We start from the raw sequence: 27,060 nt of genomic DNA, 5'->3' as shown, positions 1-27,060 counted from the left end.
GAACTCCTGATATATATATATATATATATACACCACACGATTTTTAGGTATTTTGATAAAATGGCCAAGTTCCATTAATAGTAAACATGCTAAATGGAGGTTACATAAATATAAAACCCGACATTAAGGTTGATATTCTCATCAGTATTTTTTAAAAAGTAATGGACATATTTTTTCAAGGATTTTTTTAATGATCTCTTACACCAAAACAAAAAAAAAAGTTTTGTTATTGTCTTTAATGAATGAGCTAAGACATGCAAGGGATTTCTCCTTTTGACTTGGTTCGAATCTGACGTGTAATATTGGAATTTAAATAATTAAAACAAATAGATTTATTGCTCGTGACATGTTATACGGTATTGCGCCTCGAGAAAAATATCAGAGATGATCCGGTCACATGCGTAGCATCAGTAGTTTTTATAAAAAAAATACAATGCGTAGTGGTGGTCCAAAATTATATTTATTTTTCGATATAATCAATTGTTTTATACCGAAATTCATACTAAGCTCAACAATCTAGAAAATTCATGAATATATATATATAGATTTTTTTTTTCCAAATTTAAAGTTCGAATTTGGAATGAAAAAAAGCTACCGGTTAAATTCTCCAAATTTGAATGAATTTAAGATTAAATAAAATTGTATTAATCAATCTTGCATTTGATTACTTAGTGCAGGTTTTTGTTGGGTAGCCATTAATCGACGGTGAAAAATACGTTCAGACAAGGTAGGTAGAGAGAGAACAAATAAAATAAAACGGTTCATTAGTTTGGTCTGAAAATAAAATTGTATAGTTACAGAAAAGGAGCGGGTTTGACAACAAAAGACGAAATGCCTTATATTAGAAATTGACAATCTTTGAGGAAAAAAGGTTGTAAGATATGTATCTAAAATTAAGAGGATGGATAATTACATCTTATCCAACGATATATATATATATATGTATAAAAGAATTAATTATGAATTGTAGAATAATAAATATTAATTATTTATGTATTTAAAACACAGATAATATTAAAGCCCATATGTTGTTATTGGGCTCAGTAATTGGATTTTTATCAATTACTAATAAAAAAATGTCCAAACCTACTTAGGATCCATTACCCCGCGACAGGTCTTGTTTGGGTCACATAAATCGTTTATTAAAAAATAAATAAATAATTAACGCGAGACGTAAAGGAAGCAGGCGAGAAAGAGAGCAAAACCCTCAATTTCGAACCTGATCAGAAGGTTCTTCTTCTTCTTCTTCTTCTTCTCCGCTCGATCGATTCCGGTTTCCCGAATGCTTGAAGAAATTCCTCTCCGAATCCGAATCTGAGGTTTGTGCACTCACTCTCCGTTTGACGCCCTTTAGGTGATGAGCTCATTGTGTAGGACGATTTAACTTGTATTGCTCCAGTTGGTGTGATTCGCTTGCGACTGATGTTTGGGGGAAAATGGAGTTTTCTCATGGCGCCATTGCAAATTTCATTTTCCGATAGAGTTCTGTTTTGTTATCCGAAGATGAAGAAACCGGTAATCAGTAGTGGAAGTGTTTGCATATAAATGAATTGGTCCCCACTTGTTACTTCCATGCATTGATCCCACAGTTGTTGCTTTTCCGGTCAATGTATGATTGGACAGTATAACAGTTTAGTTTTTTTTTTTTTTTTTAATCTGGAAATCGAACTAGGTGTTGAAATCAATAATCTTTGATCCAAGAGGCGTCCACTTGGGAAGGTTCTTTTGTTCGGACAGTAGATCTCACTTGTATGTGCTGTTTGTCCTATTGGTGGAGAAAAGGGATTTGGATGCTAGTTTACCAGATAGGGAGGGAATTTTTACTGCCTGTAGGATGACTGATCATTTTCTCTTTTGGACCTCATGTTCTCTGAACTCTGAAGTATGCTCATTTGCTTGAGGTGTGATTCTGGTGAAATTAGAAAATGTAAGACCTGAGAATGAATGAAGAAGAAAATTAGCACACCATGGAAGATGAGGAAAGTTGAAGAATCAAGACGAAGGAAACGCCTGCAAAAACAGGCTGACGGCCAGGAAAATGGGAATCTCGAAATACATTCACGAAATCAGCAAATCAGAGATTCAGAGGTCAGCAAAGTGGCAGCTCTATAGCTCAAAAGAGGTTATTGCTGCACCTTGATTAATATAAACTAAAATGCATGTGCATCAATTTATTTGTTCATCTTAATTGACATGCAATGGCCAAATTACCAGGAAAATAATCGTCCTAAATGCCACAAAGTAAGGATCCTCAAGTATTGATCTTGTTCTGGCATATATACGATTTCCACCCAAAGAAATTGTTTGAAGGAGTGAACGTTGAAGAAGTTGAATTCATCAATGAGAGGCTTAAAGACAAGTCATATTAGGCAAAGGTATCTGATAATTCCAATTTTTTTCGTATCCTTCTGGTATTCCCTGTCTTAAAGATTCATGTGTTGAAAGGCCCGTACTGTCTTCTGTGTTTTTATAGGATGCTGGAGATTCTGGCTATGGAGCCAAAGCTCAAGGGGTTCTGTGACTAGTCAGGGGAAAGTAAGCTCTTGAGCCTTTTGACAAATATATATATATATATCCTAGTTAGGGAAGTATGTGATGCAAGGTTTAGTGTCACATAACCACATAATGAAGGGCATAGGTCTATCTACTAATACAGTTGCATTAGCATTTCCTGTTTATACAAGTGAAAAGATGCGTTATGTAACCTGTAAACGACATAACTTTGCTTTCGATCGATCCACTTGAACTCCTGAAACATGTGATATTCCATTGAGATCTGTGTTAACTTTCCTAGAACTTCTTGCTGAATCTTGGTTCGTTTGTTGGTAGGTATTCCGACTGAGTAGAAGCGATGAAGCTGCACGATCTGCATTCGCATTCGATAAAGGACCAACCCAGTTCGTATCCCATCTAGTGGGGTGCTGGGGAAGGGAATATATTAGGCCGCCTTATCCCCACATTTTATGTAGAGAGACAGCTTCGAACCCGTGACCTCAGATCCCATGGTAAATGGTTTTACCGCATTCGATATTCGGTAAAAAAGCTCAATCACTCATTACTAAAACGAGAAATGCGATATATTCGATCATTATTCTCTGTTTAATTTGAAAAACATAAAACCCACGAGATCCAAAGTGCCAAAAGCTCAAAGTTTGAGGTCCATATTGATTCGTGAGACTGTTTAAGCACATTATCAGGGTTTGGGCATGTGATTTTTTTTTTTGAAAAAACGTCAGTGTCACATGAGATGTCTCGGTAGTTTCTTTCTACGTCAAATCCGATGCAAAGATGACTATGGAATCTGCATCATGAGCTGGGCCTCTTATGCCGGCCGACACCTTGTTCTGATGCTTATTCCCGAGCAAGGAACCAAAAAAAAATGTTTAAATTGGTGATGGTATGTTATTATGCTTTGTTTATTGAAATATATTGTGGGTTTATGAAGTAGGCTGGCTTTGATCGAATTTGATTCAAATCAACGAGGGAAAGGGAGAAGTATTCTTGCGTTATGCCTAGGCAAAGGGGGTTATGTTTGGTTTTTTCTTTTGACTAACTTATTCACTGCTGGAAGTTTCCCTTCAGAAAAAGAAACAAAAAAAAAGTAAAAGACAAATCTTTATTTGATTTTATTTATAAATTTTGTTAAATTATTACTAATCTTTGGAAGGCGGTTAACTTTTCTTTCTAACGATTTTCCTACATGAACACAACTCTAGATGTAAGTTGTGTCGGCATCGTTCCCAATCTTATCATTCACCAGTCTTGTTGATCACTGTACGTACATTCTCCATGTATAGAACTGTGGACAGTTGACAGCAACATTTTCTTCAACATTATTATTATTATTATTATTATTATTATTATTATTATTATTATTATTACTATTATTAGATTGAAAATCAAACAGGTTGTCATTTATACTTCAATCAGAAAAAGGTAAAGCAAAAAATAAATAAAGGGTTTTTTTTTATGGGTGGAGAATGGGTCCAGATGCTGAGATTTACACAAAATAATTTTGATATTGGTGGGATGTATCTTTCTAAAAAGCCTAATTTAGTGTGCAATAAAAAAGTAAAGATGAGGATTAGATAATGTGTTTTTCTTTCAATCGCATAATCTCATTGCTTTGGTTTGACATTATCGGCCAGAATCCAACCAGAAGTCTAAAAAACTACAGGACACGGTTCGGATCACATGTCTCTCATCCATCACGCGACATTCGATTGTGTCCGACATTTTACTCGTTATTTTCTTTATTGGATATAGTTTATTTTCCAAAGCAACGGCCTTTTGTGTCGGTAATAATAAAGATTTTCATTTTCTATAGAATTTAAATAATGTTGTGTTTTCTATTCAGTTTGGATTTATCTACTCTATTTAGAATACAAATTAATGATTTTTGTTAAAAGGGTATGTAATCTATTCAATTTCATTCTATCATCAATACTATACACGTGGTATTCTACAAAATTTGAAAAACCTTGGTTGAGCCATTGCATTATGTCCGCTTAGGGGGTCACTATTTTTTGTTTGGTTCGGTTCTATTCGGATTTGATTATTTGGGTTATTAAAAAATTATAATCATTAGATTTGATTAGATTTTATTCCGATTTAGTTTTTTGTTGGTAAAAAAATTTATTTTATTTTTTTTTACTTTTTCAATTATTTTTTTATTCCTTTTGATTCAATTCAGATTTCATTTTTTCGAATTAAAAAAAAAAATCATGACCATTTTTATTCGAGTATTGTCCAACCATTCGGTGAATAAACCAAAATGTTCGCTAGGACGTTCATAAAACATAAACAATGACTGATGAGATAAGCGATGTGAAAGTTGTGTGATACGAAGTCGACCAGCGGACACGTGTACCACCTTTCCCACCGCGGTCTGACACGTCAGCAATACGAGCCTCGCTGTGGTTTGTCACCCAAAAAACATAAAACAAGCTTCGCTGTCTATACAAGTGGCGGCCCATGCAGCTGGGAATGAATTATTACATATATAAAGTTGGGTAGTCCATTTAGTTTGATGTAATTTATGCATATTTTATTGTGGCAAAACACGATTTGCAACAGAGAAGATGTCATTTGAGTCTCTTAGGTTATACGTAATCTTAACTTTACAAGTCGCCTTATATTATATACGTGGGCTCGCCTGTACGTAACTTTATACGCGTCGCGTTATACAGCATTAAAAAAAAAAACAATCTTTTTCTCCTTTGGAAAGACCCACGAATAATTTTTTTTAAAAAAAAAAACGTAACCGGTTTGTTTGAGAAATTAAATCTGAATCACCGGTTTACACGTGGCGGACGAATCGCCCTCCTTTATAGGCGGATATTAAATCTGAATCACCGCTATTTAGGTTATTAAATTTGATAAATTGAAAAAGTGAAAAAAAAATAACAAAATGGAGATTAGGGATGTCAATCAGGTCCGAAGATTTCGAGTTTAGGTTCAGATCGGTCCGATTTTTTTTTGGTTTATATCATTGAGTCTGAAATTCAATCCTATAAATCTCAGATTTGAATCGGGTCGGGTTGGATGTACTCCGCACGATTTTCTTTGTTAATATGTTTGTTTCTTTTTTTCTTAAGTTTAAAAAAAAAAAATCGGACTGACTCGAATCGAGTTTGATACTCGAATCGAACCCGACTTAAAAACCTGAAAATTTTCAAGCCTCAATCCAAAACCCACTATTTTTTAGATTAGATTGGATCGGTTTCGGATCTCGGGCCACAATTGACACACGTAGGATTTACCCATTACGATGCCATAAAAAAGATATTTACCAAGAGGGAAAAATGAGGGAATTACCACAGCCGTGACACGTTGCTTACGTATCAAGTAAAGGCAAAAGTGTCCGTTACTTGTCAATGCCACTACATCCATGATTTTAACTAATCTTATTCTCTCTCTACATGTGTATATATAACGTATATCTACATACATGTGCCGGTTTATATTTTGGCCATAACATCACTGTTGCATCGATTTGTTCCTGTCCCAGATCTTCTCTCTCCAAAGTTGCTTTTTCCTGGCCGGGAAAGAAGAACACGGCGACGCAGATAACCGGTAAGTTCGCCGGCGATTTCAGTGATGTACGAAGGCTTTTTTTTCTTTTCTTTTTTGCTCTTTTTTTATTTGTTCCTCGAAGTTTGTTCACCGGCCATAGAACGAGTTTCGATGGGTTTTCTTCTATAAAAACCTTAATCGCTGTTTGTTTATATGGTGTTCTGTCTGTTGGTCGGTTCGTCTTGTCTCCTCCTCCTTGTTCTTCTTATCTAGAAGACTCCGGTCTTACTTGCTTTTGAAAACGTTTTGACTAAGAAAGTTTCCAAGGTCGTTTTCATGGTGGGAGAGACTCTCTTTCTGGCGAATTTTCTTCCATCTCTCACGAAGTAGTTGGTAGGGAGGGACACGTGGAGTGAAGTGGAAGAAACACTAGAAAACTGATCCGTGACGCTGTTTTGATTAGCGACGATTGCTGGTCTTTCCAGAAAGTTTTGACAAACCGTCTGAAGAAGAACTGCGTGGTTTGTGATTTAGATCTGTTCGTCTCCTTCTCCTCCTTTGTCTCTTTGTTATGTCTTGAATGCTTTTATATGTCTTAGTTGATCTGACTACTGAATTAAAGTATGGGAGTTGCTTGTTCCTCGCGTTTCCATGGCATAGTTGGTGAGGCGGAAAGTAGAAGAAACTCTGAGAAAATTTCTGTGGCTTAGCAATGATGTCTAGTTTCTCGGACAGAGATCTTCGAAACAGGAGCGGCGTGGTCGGTCGGTGTTTTTTGCTCTGTCATGTTCTCATGTTGCTTAGGAAGCGGGGGAAGAGAGTATCCAAGAAAATTTCCAGAGAGAAGAAACTTTTTCTATGGAGAGAAAATTCGTTTTCTGCTTTCGATTTCACTTGGTTTCCGAAAGCGAAAACAAAATCAATCTTAGTATTTCCTTATACACGAATGTTGGGGCTTAAAGCTAGGAAGAATAAAAAAACAGGGCAATACTCTAGCCCAGGAAGAGGGTTCGGAGATGGGTATATTTGGATCAAACCGGGGTCGAATTACTAAACCGAGGGAAAACATGTAATTAGCCTAAACCGGAGTCAGGGGTTTTAAAAAGGGCGGGATGTTTTAAAAGTACCACATTCTGCTTTCTTCTTCTTCTTCTTCTTCTGCTGCTGTTTTCGGTTCTGGGTTCTTAGAGAATGGAATCTGCTATTCGTGTCAATCTTCTTCGAGTTCTAGTGAATCATCAAAGATCATACGATATTGGTCGCGAGTAGGATCGATTCAATTAGTCCGAACACGTAAATCTCTTGCTGTGTTTGGTGTTTTGGTATTTGCTTCAATTTCTGTAAATCTGATTGATTCGATTGAGTTCATCGGTAAGTATTGTAGCCGGCGCAACAGCAAGCTTTTGTTTCCTCTGCAGATTATTGAAGTGGTGAACGATTTAAGTGAGCCTCGAATCATTGGCTTCTGTGCCTTCTCTCCTGAGACAACAATGGCGAACATCTTCAAGACATCCCCTTGCCGGCGCCGGAGAAGCGACTTGGAGTCCGGGGCCGGTGGCTCCGGCGACTCCGATTTGGACCCATTCGAAATCCCACCGAAGAATGCTTCTATCGAGCGTCTGCGTCAGTGGAGGGTAATGCTTATTCCTTAACCTTCTAAATTACACATACACCACCGTAGTTGTGCATCTACCTTCGTAATTTTACTTTGTATGCCACTGAAAACACATGCAGACAAGTGTGTGTATTTGTGTATATGTTCATCTATATTGAATATAATGATATTTTATAAGGCTATTACCTGCATCCATAAATTATAGTGGACCGTTTCTCAGTGGCTTGCATTAGCAATAATTAGGTTAGAATTAATTAGTATTCTTAATTAGGACATTAGACCTCTTTTCCTTTTAATCGACGTGAGATTAATGCATGGTTTTCTATGCGTGTCAAGCTAAAGAGTCCGTGACTCTGTACACTATTACTCTTTCTCTCGATTCTTTCTCATTTAGCAGTTATGTGGAGGAGATGTGAGTTGAGGATCACAGGGTTTATGTTTTGTTTGGTTCTTGATTTCTTATGGTTTATTTTCATATGCTTTTGTCTTAATGATTGGACCAACAACGGTGTTTGCCATTCGTAGAAAGCTGTGTTCGTGCTGAATGCCTCCCGGAGATTCAGGTACACCTTGAACTTGAAAAAGGAGGAAGAAAAGAGAGAGATGAGAAGCAAGATCAGATCTCATGCTCAAGCTCTTCTGGTAAACTTTACATTTTGTTGCACATTTTGACCAATGGTCACGTCTGAACTGTGATGCGGTTTGGTTTCCCTGATCTGTCTCGTTTCTTTTGTTGTTAGGCTGCAAATCGTTTCATAGACATGGGGGGCCGACCGGAGGGTAATCTTGATGTTTACAATTAATTTTGAAGTATAATGCTTCGGTTTTTAAGCACAGATTTGGTTAAAAATATTGTGTTAAGGCCCTCTATTTGAGCTCATTTTCCTTCTGTCCAGGCGGAAAACAAACAGCTCCTGCAATCCCTGCTGGTGATTTTGGAATTGGACCAGAACAACTTGTATTAATGTCAAAGGATCACAACATAGCTGCCTTGCAACAAAATGGAGGGGCAAGTTTTCAATCTTGAATTTGTCCTTTGGGTTGGCTCTCTTCGTTGTCCTTGTCCACTGAGTCTCATCCGGTTTGCATTTGTAATAGGTTCGAGGCTTGTCGAATTTGTTGAAGACAAACATAGAGAGAGGTATCCATGGTGATGATGGTGACTTGCTCAATCGCAAGAACACCTTTGGGTCAAACACCTATCCCCGCAAGAAAGGAAAAGGGTTTCTGGTATGCAAAGATGAACTTCTTATCAATTCTGTCGGGCTTTTAAGTTCTGCTTTTCATGCTCATTTTTTCTGATGAACCTTTTGATTCTCATTTTGTGTGACAGAGATTTCTCTGGGAAGCTTTCCAAGATCTCACTTTAATAATTTTGATGGTCGCAGCTGTAGCTTCTTTAGTACTCGGGATTAAAACAGAGGTTCGTGTCAGAAGATAACCGATCAAATTGCTATTTATTGACAGTGACATCCATGAAATATATTCTTCCTCTTTAGCTTTTCTGTAGAATTTGCAATCTTTGGCACTAACGGTATTTACTTCTTACTGTTTGCTGTGTATAGGGAATCAAAGAAGGATGGTATGATGGAGGCAGCATTGCCTTTGCAGTTATCCTTGTTGTCATTGTGACAGGTATGTTTACCATGTTCCTCATATGTCAACAATAAGACCTTTGCATGACAATATGTATGGTATGGTTTTGAGTAGCATTTATGAACACATCTGCATGTTTTTTAATCTCTTTTGCAGCTATCAGTGACTACAAACAGTCTCTCCAGTTCCAAAACCTGAACGAGGAAAAGAGAAACATACATCTGGAGGTCTGTTCTTGCAGTGTTTTACTATTCCTTTAATCTGCATATGTTTTTTCTTTTTGTTCTCGCTTGCTGAAGTGAGGTTATTCACAGGTGATAAGAGGTGGAAGACGAGTTGAAATTTCAATATATGACATCGTGGTGGGTGATATCGTACCCCTCAACATTGGTAATCAGGCAAGTGACTCTTCTCCCTTGCTTGTCTGTTTCTTGGTATGATTAGTTTAATCTTTAACATAGATTTGGTGTCTGAAAAATATGTGTAGGTACCAGCGGATGGGGTATTAATAACTGGCCACTCGCTTGCGCTCGATGAGTCCAGCATGACTGGAGAGAGTAAAATTGTGCGTCTTTGTTTCCAACGATAATGAAGTTGATCTGACTGCTATCTGCATTGTGATTTGATTAACAAATCTTTTCTTGTCAGGTTCCAAAAAATACTAACAAGGACCCCTTCCTAATGTCTGGCTGTAAAGTGGCAGATGGCAATGGTATTATGTTGGTAGGACATGCATTTCATTCTTTTCCTGCTTGTTATTGTTCGCTTAATTATTTGGTTTTCATGCACAAAATGGTGCTTATTATGGAAAACAGTGAAACAAAAAGATTACTGACGTCTAATCAGATGCTAAATAGGCTATAATCATATCAAGATTGTTAATCAGTCTTTTCCTTTTCTGCAAGGTCACGGCTGTTGGTATTAACACCGAATGGGGATTGCTTATGGCCAGTATTTCAGAAGACAATGGTGAAGAAACTCCGTTGCAGGTAGGAAAATATTTAATATCATCATCTATACAATGCATTAGCCCTGACTTATATAACCTTCAACTGGTTTTAATCAGGTTCGCCTTAATGGGGTGGCAACTTTTATTGGTATTGTTGGTCTGTCGGTTGCTCTTGCCGTCTTGTTGGTACTTCTGATCCGGTATGTTCTAACATTAAACGTAAATTTCTTAAAAAAAAAACACATATTGTAAGTTTTCTTTGTAACGCTCCTTGATTTGTCCAGGTATTTCACTGGCCACACTGAAGATATTAAAGGTAATCCTCAATTTGTCAAAGGGAAGACAAAACCTGGTCATGTGGTTGATGACGTAATCAAGATTGTAACTGTAGCGGTATGTTTCTTAGCGAACTATCTTAGTGTGATGAGGTGTAAACTGACAAAGCTCTTTGATCGTCTCGTCTTGAAAATGGCTACCGTTTGAATGCTCTGCAGGTTACAATTGTGGTAGTAGCAGTGCCTGAGGGACTTCCACTAGCTGTTACTTTAACGTAAGCTAGCTTTTGTTTTCTTTCACAGTAATGGTAGTCCACAAGATATATGACAGATCCATATATGTTTTGTTTTTGCTGTTCTTTTTGATGCAGTCTTGCTTATTCAATGAGGAAAATGATGGTGGATAAGGCATTGGTACGCTTGATTTTCCATCTCGTCCTCTTGTTTTGCGCGAGAGCAGAAATATCGGATTATACATATAATTATGATCACAAAAAATTGATTTGCAGGTGCGAAGGCTTTCAGCGTGTGAGACGATGGGTTCTGCCACCACTATTTGCAGTGATAAAACTGGAACTTTGACTTTAAATCAGGTGTGTTGGTTAAGAAATATTGTTTCTATGTGGTTTCGGTTTAATCACGATGAAATATTAACCGTTTCTTTGTGATTTTTATTTGGATTTTTAAACAGATGACAGTGGTTGAGGCTTATGCTGGGGGGGACAAAATGGATACTCCTGACGACAGCTCACAGTTGCCACCAGAGCTTAATTCATTGCTTGTTGAAGGAGTAGCTCAAAACACAACTGGTGGTGTTTATGTGCCAGAAGTAAGCTTCTTGTTTTGTCTTTGACACCTTCAGTATTCGACTTTTTCTTATAAAAAGTTTCCATTTTTTAGTGCATGTTTGGAAAGACTCATGGGGTTTTATTTGATTTCAGAGTGGTGGCAATGTTGAACTCTCTGGTTCGCCAACAGAAAAAGCCATCCTCGGTTGGGGAATTAAGGTAATGCTCTCTGATCATATTTGTTTACTAACTAAATGGAGGTATATTACATAAAAATTGATGGCTAAATCTCTCATTGTTTATCTATTGATCAGTTGGGAATGGATTTTGATGCTGTGAGGTCGCAGTCTTCAATTCTCCATGTTTTTCCTTTTAACTCGGAGAAAAAACGAGGCGGTGTTGCTGTGAAACTGGTAATATATATTCCTTTAATCTTTGCTAAAAGATGAATCATGTGTGTTTAAGATGACAAGGGTTTTAATTTCGCTACTTTTTTTTTCTCTCATTGGATTATTTACTCAGTTTTTATCTATTTCTCTTCATTTCGTTTTTTTTTCAGCCTGATGGCCAAGTTCATATTCATTGGAAAGGAGCTTCTGAAATTGTTCTGGCTTCATGCAAAAGCTACATGGATGAAGGTGGTAATGTGACAGAAATGACTGAAGACAAGGTTTGTAAGAAACTAACATTTTGTGGTTTCATAAGGTTCAGGACACCGATCAGAAACTTTCATATATTGTTCTTTTTCAGTACACTTTTGCTGCAGATGTGTATCAAACAGTGTAGTCCAGTTAGAAATGGATGTGTACTTTCAGGTTTCTTATTTTAAGAAACATATAGTATCTGATGTCTGATAAATCTATCTGTTTATATATCTGTTTCCAGGTTTCATATTTTAAGAATGCTATAGAAGACATGGCTGCTAGAACTCTACGATGTGTAGCATTGGCCTACAGAACCTACGAGGTTGAAAAAGTCCCAACGAGCGAAGAAGAACTCTCAAAGTGGGTTCTCCCAGAGGATGACCTTTGTTTGCTTGCTATCGTCGGTATAAAGGTTAAAAAAAAATAATTACAGCGAATGCTTTATTTCTACAGCTTTTGTTTCATATGGACACTAGTAAAGATTAAATTGTTGCTTTATTTTCTCTCTAGCTTCGGCTAGTTCAAAAAAAAAAAAGTCCCGTGGAAGTATGTGGGTTTCCTTTTGAAATTGTTCGAATCCTCATCAGTTTCGATCATGAGTTCATAAATGTGGACACTTTTCTTACCAGACTCACCCACATGTCTGCTGCAAGATTCTCAATAGAATGTCTTATTGGAGATTTTTGTATGCTCAGGATCCTTGTAGACCGGGAGTCAGAGATTCAGTTCAATTGTGCCAAAATGCTGGTGTGAAGGTAACCTCATTTACTTTGTTGAACGAAACACAATACAACAATTTGATTTCAAGGGTCGTTTGTCCCATCTCTTATTTCCATTTTAGGATGTTTCTTTCTGTTGTATACTGGTCGGTCAATCTTACAGCAACGCAATGTGTGCTTTTTCAGGTCCGAATGGTAACTGGTGACAACCTCCAAACTGCTAAAGCTATTGCAATGGAGTGCGGAATATTAACCTCTGATGCTGACGCCACCGAGCCTAATCTCATCGAAGGAAAAACTTTCCGCTCCTTGTCAGATGAAGAGAGAGAAAAGATAGCTAGCAAGATATCGGTATGATTGCTGATGCTATACTTTCAGACCTCGATTTAAACGGTTGAATACATAAATACTGTAATGGAAAATTAAATGATTGATGTGGGTGTGAAGGTTATGGGTAGGTCATCACCCAATGACAAACTCCTGCTTGTCCAAGCACTGAAAAGGCGTGGCCACGTCGTTGCGGTAACTGGAGACGGGACAAACGATGCGCCTGCACTACATGAGGTGTGAATATTCTTCTGACTTATCAACTACTTCACCTCTTGTAAATTCTGATAAACTATTTTCTTTCAACCCCACTCCAACTTTTCTAGTGGTAAGAGGAATCGGATGAAATCCATACATGGAAGTTGTATTCTGAACAATATTGCCTACCCTTAGAACCGGTGTCTTGTCTTTTTTTTTCCTTCATGTATTTGGGTTGATTTTTCTTACTGGTGAATGAATGTCAGGCTGATATTGGGCTTGCTATGGGAATCCAAGGAACAGAAGTGGCGAAGGAGAGCTCAGATATCATTATCTTAGATGACAACTTCGCTTCAGTTGTTAAGGTTTGTCAAACTCTTTGGGCTGGCCTCTTTCTTTCTGGAATATGTTTCATCCCCGATTCTTCCTTCTGATATCCATTATTTGAATATATATAGGTTGTAAGGTGGGGTCGGTCGGTCTATGCGAACATTCAGAAATTCATACAATTTCAGCTAACGGTCAATGTAGCAGCTCTCATCATTAACGTGGTAGCTGCAGTTTCAAGTGGCGATGTCCCACTCAACGCTGTGCAGGTCGCACATCCTTCTCTGTCAAATTTCATTACAAACTGAAAATAGAAAAGAATAAAATATAAAGAAGAAGCTGTGTCATGTTGTAATGTTACAGTTGCTGTGGGTTAATCTCATAATGGACACTCTTGGAGCATTGGCCTTGGCCACTGAACCCCCAACTGATCACCTCATGCATAGGCCCCCTGTCGGAAGAAGGTATCCTCTCAAAATCCAAATCTTTCTTCTTCTTCTTCCTGTTTTTTCAAAGACTTTGATCCATCTTAATATTTTGACGGATATGGTTATAATTTAATAGACACACACTCACGCATACATATGTATATATGTATGTATGCATATATAGCCGGTTAACTTGCTATTTGTTTGGTGCAGAGAGCCTCTCATCACCAATATCATGTGGAGAAACTTGCTCATTCAGGTAAAAATCGATAGTCTCTCTCTATATATATACACAACACTATTTCGTGACTCGTGTAAATGGCAAAATTATTATACAGGCTGCATATCAAGTGAGCGTACTATTGGTTATAAATTTCCGAGGAAAGGGCTTGCTGCATCTGGAGCATGAAGATCCCGCTCATGCTACCAAAGTGAAGAATACCCTAATCTTCAACGCTTTTGTCCTCTGCCAAGTGAGATTTACACCGATCTTCGTACCACTATCAAACATTACGAGGAGTTTCTTTCGGCCTTAATTATAATCAATCTCGTGTCGTACCCTTGCCAGGTCTTTAATGAATTCAACGCCAGGAAACCAGACGAGAAGAATATCTTCAGAGGTGTCATTAAAAACCGCTTATTCATCGGAATTATAGCCATAACTCTTGTTCTTCAGGTACGTCATCATAATATATATATATAACTCACAACCCTCCAAATTATTTTCCTTCACAAGATCATCGTCACGCATTCAATACTTGTATGATACAACCCAGGTGATCATAGTGGAGTTCCTTGGCAAGTTTGCTTCCACGACTCCACTCAACTGGAAGCAGTGGCTGATCTGTGTCGCCATCGGCTTTATCAGGTTTTCTTTCTTTCCTTTCCTTTTACTTTTTTTCTCCCCTTCGGTCAGGCCGGACTTTCAGAACTAAAACATCAAATCTTTATCTCTCTCTCCTTTTTTTTTTGGCTTGGACCAGTTGGCCGCTTGCTTTAATAGGGAAGTTCATCCCTGTTCCCAAAACACCTTTCAACCGAGTACTCGCTCGTACATTTAGGCCCAAGAAAAGAGCTTCTTCCGACAGTAAGAGTCTTTTGACCGCTTTGTTGTTTTATATGTATATATATATGGACCGGTTTTTGGTGTTTAACGATTCTGTCTTGTTCCAGGTTCATTGTCCACTCGTTGAGAACTGTCCATTACGAACGACTTCCCGGATATCAACTATAAGGCAGACACCATCTTTCCTAACTTCTGACCTAAAGGGTTACTTAGCGGATTCTTCTCTTTCTTTTTTCTCGTATACTTTTCAAGGTCGTACATTGGTGAGTATCTACCTTTAGTTCGTTTGCTGGGCATCGGTTCATATATTTTCTTACACGACAAAACTTAAAGAGTTGCAAATTTTTTTGAGTTTGTGGGTGGGGGGCGGAGGGAAGTGAAGTGGAAATATGGTCGTGTGTGGCCTTGGGTGTGATTTACTCTACAACTCGTTGGACGATTTCCATTCATACACGTATTTGGGAGAAGAATATACATCATACAATACCTGTTTGTTTTGCTCTTTTTATCAACCTTTTTTTACACGTTTTGTTTGATGGGCAAATATACGTGGTTTGTTTCCATTTGTGAGAAGATTAATATATACGCGGGCTGAAGCAAATGTTTGGATGTTTTGTTTTGGTTCGTCATGGTTTTTCTATGCTTTTTTTTTTTCATTAAGACGGTCGGTGTCATTTGCCTCCTAGATGGCCAATTAGCAAATCGAAGTAAAAAAAAACTCCAATGACGGAAGCCTATTGACACGATTGATCAAATTGAGGCCCATTAAAGTAAATGAGCTAGTTTCTTGGCCCATTTTGGGGATGAAACTTTTACACCGATTTAAGGCCCAAAAAGGGGTCAAATGGGACCCATCCATTGATGTTTGTTTTTTTATATATAAAATTTTTTGGGAAAAGCCGGCGCAACAAAAAGCGCACACACACAGTCACTGCCTTTTCAGTGGTCGGTGTTGAACCGTGATTTCCTCTATCAGACAACGTTCAACTCAAACCTCAATCTCCCCGTTATCAGCGCCACGTGTTCTTCTCTCTTGTCTCCTTCTCTTCGTCTCTTCTGGTCCCTGTCATCTTCCCCCCTCCCCCCTCGATTTTCCCCTTTTTCGGAGTTTTCTCCCCCGTGAAATTTGAACTCAGGGTACGATTTTAACGGACTGGCTTTGGGGTTTTTGCTCCGCCGCCATTTGTGTTCGCGCCATGGTTCCTTGTGTCCGAATCTGCGACTAGCTTGTAAGGAGACGGACGGAAGAGGGGAATGTTACTGAGTCCTAAGATGTTTAGTTTTCTGCTGCGAAAAGATGTGAGGAAGATTCTCAAGCGCAAGGACAGCGACGCTGGAGAGCGAGGTATCGTGAAATGTCGTTACTTCTCTGGGTTATTTGTGTGTTACCTCGGTCGATTTTCGTCGGCATTGAGACAAATTCGAATATCCCGTTCTGTTTAAGATTTTCCAGTCTCACTGATCCGCTGATCCAAATTCGGGTTTCGATTTGCGCGCAAACCCTAACTTGTGGTCCGTCAATTTCGTTGATTTCGGTCTAGATTTTACAGTTTCTGTGTCGAGCTATTGTTTCTGGTCTGGTTGTTGACATGCATGTTGAGAAATCCGGTGCTGAATAGTAGCAACCATAGTGTTAAATCCTTTTTCGGGTCTATAGGCCAAGTGTTCTTGTCTGTTGAGATTCTGGGATTTTTCAATGTGGTTCTAGTGATGTTGGATTCGTTTATTAAGTTTGACGTTGTCCGGATCTTGATCAGAGCAAGTGGATAGAAAGGAATAAAACATCGAAGCGTTGAACTTGTTAAATTATGAAACTTCTCTTCATTAAATAATGGTGGAGCTTATGATCCGATCCAGGAAGGGCACTCGAGGATTTACGGGCATCCTTGTTCAACAAATTCCGTTCCTCCGACACAGCGAAGAGGCAGCAGCAACGTACCTGTGGCCCTACTGTTGCTCTCACGTTCAATTTCGTCATTGCCATTGCCATTATCTTCATGAACAAATGGGTACTCTTTAACTTTCACTAACTCTCTGTGAGCTGCAACTTGGAATTCGGATTTCTTCTGTGCTGTTTGCTAACTCTCTTCTGCTGTGTTTTTCTTTCTTCAGGTTCTTAAAAACGTGGGCTTTCAGTTTCCCGTGTTCCTTACGTTCATTCACTACATAGTGGCGTATTTGCTTATGGCGGTTTTGAATTCCCTTTCTCTCCTTCCCGCTTCTCCCGCCTCAAAATCGTCCTCCCTATCACTATATACACTCGGCATCGTAATGTCCCTTTCAACTGGTCTTGCCAATGTCAGCCTCAAGTATAACAGGTTTGTATATTCTGGTCCATGGGACAATGCCACGCTAGTGGTAATCTGATTGTCTGGTCTGTTTGTCTGATTGTTAGATTTGTTCTTTTTTTGTCTCCACCAGTGTTGGATTCTACCAGATGGCAAAGATTGCAGTCACTCCATCTATTGTTTTGGCAGAATTCTTGTGGTTCAGAAAGAAAGTTTCCTTCTTGAAGGTAAACTAAAACACCCTCTTTGTTCCAGCAGACAAATAACTCACTGAATCCACAATTAATCTTATAATCTCTCATTATTTGTAAGATTAAACACATAATTAATTCCTCGCTGAACCAACAATGATCATCCTTCTTCAGGTGGTTGCCCTTACAGTTGTATCCATAGGAGTTGCAGTTGCAACAGTGACAGACTTACAGTTCAGTCTCTTTGGTGCCTGTGTTGCTTTGGCTTGGATTCTACCAAGCGCTTCCAACAAAATCCTCTGGTCCACTCTCCAACAGCGAGAAAACTGGACCGCTTTGGCGTACGTTTTTTAGATTCGTTGATTCCCGCACTTAACCTTTTTGACCCGATGATTTCATTCTCCGCTCTCTTTCTCTCTCTCTCTATATATATATATATATCATATCGGAGTACTGTTTTTCTTGGACAGGTTGATGTGGAAGACAACTCCAATCACTTTGTTGTTTCTTGTTTCGATGATTCCATTCTTGGACCCACCAGGCGCTCTGTCCTTCAACTGGAACTTCAATAACACAATGGCCATTCTCATGTCTGCTCTTCTCGGATTCTTGCTTCAGTGGTCTGGTGCTCTGGCTCTCGGGTAAGTCAGTTATATATATTTATATTCCCGGTTATATAAAACACATGCTTTTTGAGATAACTCAGTATCTTTGTCTTGGTCCTGTCTTGTTGTTCATCAGGGCAACCTCGGCCATCTCGCACGTGGTGTTGGGGCAGTTCAAAACCTGCGTTGTCCTGCTCGGGAACTACTACATATTCGGGTCGAACCCGGGAGCGATCAGCGTTTGCGGTGCATTTGTAGCGATTGCGGGCATGTCGTTTTACACCTACCTGAATCTGCGTTCTCAAACGCTGATGAAGAGCTCCCCTCAGAAAGCTGCTGCTTCGTCTTTGCCCAACAAAACCAGACTGGTCCGTGACCACAACATCATGGAAGAAAAACTTGACACTCACGTGTCTGAAGCTGTCTAGCTTCTCAAATTCTGACCCCCCCCTTGTTTTTGGGAACTGTTGTAATGTTTATTCATTCCACATTCTCTTTCACCATTCAATGGATACACCGTTTGATCGATTGCCTTCAGAATTTATTGTAACTATAATAATATTATTTCAATTAGTTTTCAATTTTTGATAATTAGGGATGTGCGTTTCAGATTTCAGGTTCCGAAATGATTTATTCAGTTTTATAAAAATTGTATAAAATCAAATATTAATCGGTTCGATTCTATCGTGTTGGTTCGGTTCTTAATGATATTGTTCTTAGTACTAAATAAGAATCAAATTTTGATAACAATTGATATTAATGTACACATCGTATAGTTTGGTTGGTTAGGTATTTACCGGGTTAAGTTGGATATCAATAAGATATAAATTTGAATAAAATATTTTTGGTTTGGTTTTGATCTAATTGGATTCGGTTTTAAACTAAATTCCCGAACCCGTAAACGTTTTTTCCAAAAAAAAAAAAAAGGAACGTCTTGGGCCATTGGGCCATAGGCTGAATGAATAGAACATAAATGGGCTGGATTGAGAAAAATGTGGGATCCATTCAAGGCCCAAATGTTCGTTGAAAATAGTACGGATCTGAGAGAAATTATTAATGTAAGAATTTTAAAATTAAATTACTGTAATAAATAAATAAAAGAAAAGAAAAGTTTCTGCTGGAAATATAAGATGAATCAACTACAGTTTTAACATTTCAGTGGCAGGATCGTTTCCCCCGAGATCCAAATCTGTGAATCCGACGGGCGACGAAGAAGACACGTATCAACTTTCTCTCTCCGTCGCCGGTAAGTCTTCGTTCTTCTCTTAGTATTTCCTATTACCCCCGTCGACGATTTCTCAGAGATCGAGCCCTCGGTTCCGGTTGGTTTACCGTTTTCCGGCTTCGCCCGCGACTTGTCTTTGTAGATCGGTGTTTTAGGACTGTCTGGTAGTTCTCCGGCTTGTACATCGGCGGTTTCTAGCATGGAAACCGTTGTCTGGGAACCGGAGCTCGGTTTCTCTGGTCCCTGCCGAATTTCTGCTGTTTCGCTGGATTTGATGTAATTTTGTAGTTTTTTTCGCGGATCGGATCTGGATCTGGAAATCTACCGACATCCTTTCCAGTCTCGGGAATTGAATCATGATGTGATATGTATGCCGAATACATTTCCTATTCATTGGTTTAAAATTGAGGTTGGGACGTAGAAATTGAGGATGGGAGATAGTGATGAATCTCTTGAACTTCCTTTACTCGCCAACTCGGACATGGAACACTAGAGATTTTTACTCTGTTTTATGCATATTTCGGTCATTCCCTTAAGATCTGTGCTTCATCATGGCAATAATTAAATAGGAGGATGTGAGAGTTCGTATTTTTGTCTTTCTGTCATTTTCCTTTGCTGCGTTGTTTGGCTTTAATTTGCATGATTTGGATTTTCATTTGTTTTGATTGAATCCTTTCTTTGGGTGTTCCTTCACCTCTTGCGCAAAACAGGAAAAGATGGAGAAATCATGTACTTTGCTCATTCACTATGAAAAAGGAGCTCCAGCAGTTGCAAATGAGATCAAAGAAGCCCTCGAAGGGAATGATCTGCCTGCAAAGATCGATGCCTTGAAGAAGGCGATTATGCTTTTGTTGAATGGCGAAACCCTTCCTCAGCTTTTTATCACTATTATTAGATATGTGCTGCCTTCCGAAGACCACACAATCCAGAAGCTACTGCTGCTATACCTGGAAATAATCGATAAAACTGATGCTAAAGGGAAGGTGCTGCCTGAAATGATTTTGATATGTCAGAACCTGAGGAACAACCTTCAGCATCCAAACGAGTATATCCGTGGAGTAACGTTGAGATTCCTCTGCCGGTTGAATGAGACTGAAATAATAGAGCCGTTGATTCCATCCGTGTTACAAAATCTGGAGCATCGCCATCCATTTGTCCGTAGGAATGCAATTCTGGCTATTATGTCGATATATAAGCTTCCTCAAGGCGAACAGCTCCTGGTAGATGCACCTGAAATGATTGAGAAAGTTTTGTCTACGGAACAAGATCCCTCGGCCAAGCGAAATGCATTCCTTATGCTCTTTAACTGTGCTCAAGGCCAAGCTGTTAATTATCTTCTAACTAACGTTGACAGGGTTTCTGAGTGGAATGAAATGCTCCAGATGGTGGTTCTGGAACTGATCCGAAAGGTGTGTAGGAATAATCCTGCAGAAAAGGGGAAGTATATTAAGATCATCATTGCTCTGTTAAGTGCCCCTTCAGCTGCAGTTATTTATGAATGTGCTGGGACACTTGTTTCTCTGTCATCTGCTCCTACCGCTGTCAGAGCTGCCGCTAACACCTACTGCCAGCTTCTTCTTTCTCAGAGCGACAACAATGTGAAACTTATCGTGCTCGATAGGTTGAATGAGCTTAAGTCGTCCCATAGGGATATCATGGTTGAGTTGATCATGGATGTGCTCAGAGCACTCTCTAGCCCTAATCTTGACATCCGGAGGAAGACACTTGATATTGTTCTTGAACTGGTTACTAATCGGAATGTCAATGAGGTCGTCCAAACACTGAAGAAAGAAGTTATGAAGACACAAAGTGGAGAGCTCGAGAAGAACGGAGAGTATAGACAGATGCTCATTCAAGCCATTCATGCTTGTGCGGTCAAGTTCCCTGAAGTTGCGAGCACTGTGGTCCATCTTTTGATGGATTTCTTGGGGGACAGCAATGTGGCTTCAGCCCTTGACGTGGCTGTTTTTGTTAGAGAGATAATCGAAACAAACCCCAAATTAAGAGTTTCGATCATAACCCGATTGCTGGATGCATTCTATCAGATTCGTGGTGCAAAGGTTTTCCCCTGTGCACTATGGATTATTGGGGAGTTTTGCTTATCACTTTCTGAAGTTGAAAGCGGCATAACGGCCATAAAGCAGGGCCTGGGCGAGATGCCGTTTTACTCTGTTTCTGAGGAAGCGGAATCGACCGACTCCTCAAACAAGAGGCAGCAGAAGTCCGTTGCTACAGCCTCCTCTAGAAGACCTGCCATTCTTGCCGATGGAACTTACGCTACCCAAAGTGCTGCCTCCGAAACCGTTTTCTCCCCATCTTCTGTTCTTCAGGGTTCATCTGCTTCTGGGAACTTGAGACCTCTGATCTTATCCGGTGACTTTTTCCTGGGAGCTGTGGTTGCTTGCACATTGGCAAAGCTTGTTCTTAGGTTGGAGGAGGTGCAGCCATCCAAAACCGAAGTGAACAAGGTGACAACACAAGCTTTGCTGATCATGGTCTCCATGCTGCAATTAGGGCAGTCTCCTGCGGTTCCTCATCCTATTGATAATGACTCTTACGAGAGGATTGTGCTATGCATAAAACTGCTATGCCATAGGGGTGATGAGATTAAGAAGATATGGCTCGAATCCTGCCGCCAGAGTTTTGTCAAAATGCTATCTGAGAAACAGCAACGAGAATTGGAGGAACTTAAGGCGCAGTCCCAAGTAACTCATGCTCAACCTGATGATCTCATTGACTTCTTCCATCTGAAAAGCCGAAAGGTAACCAAATCCCAATATTTGTTCATCTTATATATATATATATATATATAACAACCCAATCCATGTTACCAAATTCTCTCCTCAATTGGCCGAAATCGCCCCTCTAAAAGCTATCATAGGCCTATAAGCTCTAACCTAAATCTTTTTTTTTTTTTCGGTTGATCAGATCTGATATTACAACAAATTTCTGTAGTTTTCCTGTTTCCCCAGCTTCACCCTTAATGTTTTTCTTTTCTTTTTGGCTGCCAATACAGACCTCTATATTACTGTACAGATGTGTATTTCTTTTGGTCTACCTTAGCAAAAAACTTATGGATGAGTTTCTTTTCAGGGTATGAGCCAACTCGAGTTGGAAGACCAAGTACAAGACGACCTAAAACGAGCCACTGGAGAGTTCACCAGGGATGAGAACGATGCGAACAAGCTCAATCGAATCCTTCAACTCACAGGGTTCAGCGACCCGGTTTACGCTGAGGCATATGTGACTGTCCATCACTATGACATCGTCCTTGATGTCACGATTATAAACCGAACTAAAGAAACCCTACAGAATCTGTGCTTGGAGTTGGCCACCATGGGTGATTTGAAGCTCGTGGAACGTCCTCAGAATTACACGCTGGCACCCGAAACGAGTAAGCAGATAAAAGCGAACATCAAGGTGTCGTCGACTGAGACGGGGGTTATATTTGGGAATATTGTGTACGAGACGTCAAATGTCATGGAACGAACAGTTGTGGTCCTTAATGACATACACATTGATATCATGGACTATATCTCTCCTGCTGTTTGTTCGGATGCTGCCTTCAGGGCCATGTGGGCTGAGTTTGAATGGGAAAACAAGGTAAATTTTCTTTTGTTTTTTACATTTCCCCTCAGTTTTGTTAGGTCTCTCTATTCTATTGGATGTGATCTTAAAGATGGGTCACTCCTTGCTTTACACTTTCTATAATTTTACATATATGAGCATGAGCATTTTTGGATTCTGCTGAAATGCAGTGTTATATTTGATAGAAAAGTCCTCTTTTTGACCATTTGTAGGATTCACAAGCTCTCTATCTTGCAATAAAACTTGGGGGGCTACTTCATTAATTGCCCTTTTGTTTTTACTGTAACAGGTGGCTGTAAACACAAGTATTGAAGAGGAGAAAGAGTTTCTGGATCACATTATCAAATCAACAAACATGAAATGCCTAACTGCAACGTAAGAGCCATTTTTACTTACGATGTTGAATAATGATAATAATAATAATCTCTCTCCCTTTCCTTTGAACGTTTCCTTGTTTATTTATGTGGTAATTAACAGATCTGGGTTAGAAGGAGAGTGTGGGTTCCTTTCTGCTAACTTATACGCTAAAAGCGTGTTTGGAGAGGACGCACTGGTAAACGTGAGTGTGGAGAAACAAACGGATGGAAAGCTGAGCGGATACATAAGGATACGGAGCAAGACACAAGGGATTGCACTTAGTCTCGGGGACAAGATCACTCTCAAGCAAAAGGGGAAGTAGTTGTAGTCGTAGTAGCCTGATGTCTTCTTGTCCAACCAAATAGATTGGACATGTTACCTCTTCTCCTCTCACAGGTAAGACCTTCTCTCTCTCTCCTTCTTCCTTCCTTCTCTTATATACCTTTTTGCTCTGCCAAGTAATATAACGCATACCCTTTCCATGAGGGGTGGACTCTGCTCGGGTAGCAGCCAGATATTTGGGTATCGGGTCTCGGCCTCATCTCTATAGGTTTTCTGGGGATACTGTCTCGTTCTTGGTTTTGCGAGAACCGGATACCGTGACCATGGTCGAGTATCTGTGGGTATCCGAATTCCTGGAAATTTTGTTGATTACCGTTGACTCTTGGGGTATATTCATAATTTTACACAAACATAGACTTACGTATTATATATAAATGTTATTTTACTTCTACCCGGTACGCGTGATTAGGAAAAACTCAAACCCGGGTCCGTTGTTCGGGTTCTTGGTCTTGTCGCACCCATCTTCAGATTCATTGGTGGTCGGATACCCGTGCCTTGGTGGGTACCTGCGGGACCGGATACCCATATCTCGGGTGCCACAAGGCTGAATACCCGAAAGGCCGTGGGTCTCGACTCTCGAGTACCTGTGCCCAGCATACGAAGCTGTCTGTATCTGTAGAGATTGATTCAGCAAACGAAGTCCTGTTAGTTAGTCTATGCAGAAAAAAAAAAACCCATATATAAACGTGCTGTGTTTTTTTGTTTTCAGGACTTTGCAATGAACCAGTTACCAAGCTCGGGGCATTATGCAGTTGCTTTTTTGTTTGTTGTTATTATTTTCCCGATGGACAAAACTCTCCGGAACCAAGAAGAGTCTACGGTTAATTCTCGTCTTCCTATTTTTGTTTTGTCATCTGTTCCAGCATCCATTTTTATCACAGAAAATTTCGCATTATATCTGTATAGGATAGGAAGGAATATTACTTTTGAAGCCGAAACAGTTTAATTGTGTTTTCCCTAAGCCAATGCCCATGGATTTGAACATAGAATTCTCGTTTAATATGGGCTCACTCATTGGTCCATCAAAGAACTGGATATTCGTCAACTTGTACGACCCTTAAGTTACTGATAATATCAGATTAGCCCTGTTTAATTATTTCTATGGAAAATCGTTCAGGTTATTGTGTGTATGAATCTACCTCCATCTCTTCTCTATATTTGTTTTTGTTTCCAAAAAAAAAAAAAGAAGAACACTAAGCTATGTGAACCGCCGTATATTCTCGCGTAAAGGAGTAGTATATAGTATATATACACTCGGCAGATTCACGTATATACTTCAATCTATACAGATAAATTATCTATTTTTCATCTGTTCGTTCTTTCATGTGAATAGTCTAATCAAATCCCAAATCTTGCTTCTTTGGAGTGAAACTACATAAAATAAAGAGAATATCGTAGATTTATAACATCCAAGATAGATTCAGAATTTACAAAATATATATTATAACCAAGATTCGGACAGACCAAACGAGCCATTATAATAATATGTTGCCCAGAGAGACAAGAGACAGAGATGGCTGTCACTGAGCAGACGGTGTCTCCTACTCGCTGCACAAACAAATCTGTAACTATATATATACGATTCTTGTAAGCATTAAATAAGAGTAAATGTTTATCTTTTTTTTTTTTTTTGTGCGCCCGCGGAGAAATTAACGAAGTTGTCAGGACAACTATAGTGTTCATGTGCCGATCGTTCAATGTACATCCGACCACCAGAGAGCGAGTCCCAAAGCCATCTCTTCGTTTTGATACCCCACGTGAGAGTCTTCGCGTTACAGTCAACGTATCTTTTCAAATATATATAACAATTTTTATTCAAAATTTATAAAGAATTTAAAAAAAAAATTATCAAAAGAGCGGGTTATAGGACCCCTTGATAATGAATGGGATCCGCCCAATGTTCTCCTATCCATAGTTTATATAGTGTGCATATCGACCGGGATATTATATATAAGAAAATGATATGCTTTGCAGCGTGGCTAATAAAACGTTTTCCTATGCCATGAACTGAAGATACATAAATCAATGTATACAAAAGGACCAAAAAAAAAAAAACAAATGGAATAGAAAAAGGCAAAATTTGGAAGCATGTTCGATTAAAAAAATGAATATTTTAAAGTATAAATAGACCGTAAAGAGTACGGAAAGCATTATTATTATTAGCTTAGATCTAATCTAAACATAATTTTTCACACTTCGCCCGATCTAATCAAATTTATGATTGATGCGATGATGATGATACCAATATTAATAATATAATCAATTAAAGGCGAATAATCGATAAACGATAAATAATGGTATGACTACGTACATCCCCAAAAATTTTTGGAAAGGGGAAATAAAAGTTGCGAGAGTGGCGTACATGCATGTGCTTGATTATACAAAATTAATTAATCCTATCTCTAAATTAATGAAGTAATTAATGCGACAATTGCACGGTCCATCCACCTAAGCATGACTTGGAATATTAGCCTTCTCCCTCTTCTCCTTTCTTTCCTATGTATTAGGGTTTTCTCTTTGATTTTCAGAATACGTTTCAATTAACTCAGAGCCCCAAAAGCACGTAGTAGAGAACTGTTACGGGCAGCGCAACCAGCATCCCGAATATAACCCTGCCAGATTAGTAATTAACAAGTAAACCTTGATTAGACTTTAATTAAATAAAGCACAGATAATTTCCATAACACGCACGAATATTTTGTTATTGTTGTTGCAATATCCAAAGTAAACTTACGCAGTGCTAAGAATGTCAGGATGGACGTTGTACTCCTTGGCGAACACGAAGGGGACGATACCTTGGGGAAGAGCAGCCTGAACGATGGCGACGTGGAGGAGAGTGCCTCGGATTCCGATGGCAATGGCCGTGGCAGCGATGACGGCCGGACCCGTCAAGAACCTGACGGCCATGGCGAATACGGCCACCGATTTCCCACATGCTATGATCTTAGGTTGCAATGCCATAAATAACCCTGTAACCATACATGACCAACATATAAAACCAACATTATTGTAAGTATAATATTTAGGGTTTATACAGGGATCACAATCCTCTGTATGGATTTGTATGAATCAAGGCAGAATCTAACATGCATTTTACAGCAAGTACGTACATGCATTCATTGATTAGGAAGAAGACGAGGAATGCTATACGTATATATATACCTAGACTAAACATAGCCATCCCTAGCCCTGCGTCTGACAATATGGAAATAGATCCACTCACAATCGTGGGCATTTTGATATTCCACCTGTGTAAAAACAAAAACAAAATTATGAAAAAGGACCGTACGTATACACACATATATACATATACAGTCATGGATGGGCATATATATATATATACTTGAAGGAGACGAGGGACCAAGCGAGGCCGAAGAGGCTGGAGTAAGTGTTAGGGTTCCGGATGAGTTTTCGCCAGACCATGATGAGAATGAGTCTCGTCATCACACTCGCCGGCGGCATCTGCTGCCTCCTCAGCCCTCCGCCTTCCACGTCAGCACCTCCCATCTTCTTCGTG

The 27,060-nt window shown here is 39.2% G+C and overlaps 4 protein-coding genes and 1 long non-coding RNA gene across 12 annotated transcripts in view; 4 read left to right on the top strand and 1 right to left on the bottom strand.

The window, feature by feature from the left end:
* The first annotated feature begins 1,086 nt into the window (after window positions 1-1,086).
* Window positions 1,087-3,088, top strand: LOC104811765. 5 transcript variants are annotated; one of them, XR_771495.2, is made up of 6 exons: window positions 1,087-1,319; window positions 1,400-1,515; window positions 1,673-2,122; window positions 2,215-2,375; window positions 2,474-2,535; window positions 2,830-3,088. It is a non-coding gene; the product is annotated as an uncharacterized LOC104811765 (long non-coding RNA). The 5 variants fall into 5 exon arrangements; XR_771496.1 differs by lacking the exon at window positions 1,400-1,515 and having other exon boundaries at window positions 1,090-1,319; XR_771498.2 differs by lacking the exon at window positions 1,400-1,515 and having other exon boundaries at window positions 1,096-1,319; window positions 1,884-2,122.
* Window positions 3,089-5,962: 2,874 nt separating this feature from the next.
* On the top strand, window positions 5,963-15,471 carry LOC104811763 (calcium-transporting ATPase 8, plasma membrane-type). Of its 4 annotated transcripts, none has more exons than XM_010538581.2 (36): window positions 5,963-6,075; window positions 6,364-6,536; window positions 7,434-7,649; window positions 8,156-8,272; window positions 8,371-8,410; window positions 8,527-8,639; window positions 8,729-8,860; window positions 8,964-9,053; window positions 9,196-9,265; window positions 9,383-9,453; window positions 9,541-9,624; window positions 9,714-9,791; window positions 9,875-9,949; window positions 10,132-10,215; window positions 10,293-10,375; window positions 10,460-10,568; window positions 10,670-10,725; window positions 10,822-10,864; window positions 10,960-11,043; window positions 11,142-11,279; window positions 11,392-11,457; window positions 11,553-11,651; window positions 11,798-11,908; window positions 12,124-12,294; window positions 12,578-12,637; window positions 12,788-12,952; window positions 13,049-13,165; window positions 13,393-13,491; window positions 13,585-13,722; window positions 13,817-13,917; window positions 14,095-14,140; window positions 14,220-14,354; window positions 14,450-14,557; window positions 14,658-14,749; window positions 14,865-14,968; window positions 15,055-15,471. In XM_010538581.2, the coding sequence occupies exons 3-36, from the start codon at window positions 7,506-7,508 to the stop codon at window positions 15,072-15,074; spliced, it is 3,243 nt and encodes a 1,080-aa protein (XP_010536883.1). In that variant the 5' UTR covers window positions 5,963-6,075; window positions 6,364-6,536; window positions 7,434-7,505; the 3' UTR covers window positions 15,075-15,471. The 4 variants fall into 4 exon arrangements, with proteins under 4 accessions (XP_010536883.1, XP_010536882.1, XP_010536881.1 ...); XM_010538580.2 differs by having other exon boundaries at window positions 6,343-6,536; XM_010538579.2 differs by lacking the exon at window positions 6,364-6,536.
* Window positions 15,472-15,860: 389 nt separating this feature from the next.
* On the top strand, window positions 15,861-18,601 carry LOC104811762 (uncharacterized membrane protein At1g06890). The gene is made up of 7 exons (XM_010538578.1): window positions 15,861-16,292; window positions 16,805-16,956; window positions 17,060-17,265; window positions 17,369-17,462; window positions 17,601-17,767; window positions 17,897-18,067; window positions 18,168-18,601. The coding sequence occupies exons 1-7, from the start codon at window positions 16,202-16,204 to the stop codon at window positions 18,457-18,459; spliced, it is 1,173 nt and encodes a 390-aa protein (XP_010536880.1). The 5' UTR covers window positions 15,861-16,201; the 3' UTR covers window positions 18,460-18,601.
* A 571-nt stretch (window positions 18,602-19,172) lies between these two features.
* Window positions 19,173-24,532, top strand: LOC104811761 (coatomer subunit beta-1). Its single transcript, XM_010538577.2, has 6 exons — window positions 19,173-19,277; window positions 19,967-22,018; window positions 22,350-22,859; window positions 23,134-23,219; window positions 23,322-23,597; window positions 24,253-24,532. The coding sequence occupies exons 2-5, from the start codon at window positions 19,973-19,975 to the stop codon at window positions 23,521-23,523; spliced, it is 2,844 nt and encodes a 947-aa protein (XP_010536879.1). The 5' UTR covers window positions 19,173-19,277; window positions 19,967-19,972; the 3' UTR covers window positions 23,524-23,597; window positions 24,253-24,532.
* Window positions 24,533-25,804: 1,272 nt separating this feature from the next.
* The window catches only part of LOC104811760 (auxin efflux carrier component 2), a 4,100-nt gene continuing 2,844 nt past the window's right edge, over window positions 25,805-27,060 (bottom strand). The window contains exons 6-9 of the mRNA XM_010538576.1: window positions 26,887-27,060; window positions 26,706-26,791; window positions 26,278-26,512; window positions 25,805-26,155 (exon numbers count right to left, since the gene is read on the bottom strand). Coding sequence (XP_010536878.1) covers window positions 26,089-26,155; window positions 26,278-26,512; window positions 26,706-26,791; window positions 26,887-27,060 — 562 coding nt within the window. The 3' untranslated portion in view covers window positions 25,805-26,088. The remainder of the gene's footprint in view (window positions 26,156-26,277; window positions 26,513-26,705; window positions 26,792-26,886) is intronic.

This window comes from Tarenaya hassleriana, unplaced genomic scaffold (genome assembly GCF_000463585.1).
Source record: "Tarenaya hassleriana unplaced genomic scaffold, ASM46358v1 Cleome2, whole genome shotgun sequence".
Classification (NCBI taxonomy): Eukaryota; Viridiplantae; Streptophyta; class Magnoliopsida; order Brassicales; family Cleomaceae; genus Tarenaya; species Tarenaya hassleriana.
Note: the sequence above shows the minus strand (reverse complement) of the source record. Positions and strands in the feature narration are given on the sequence as shown.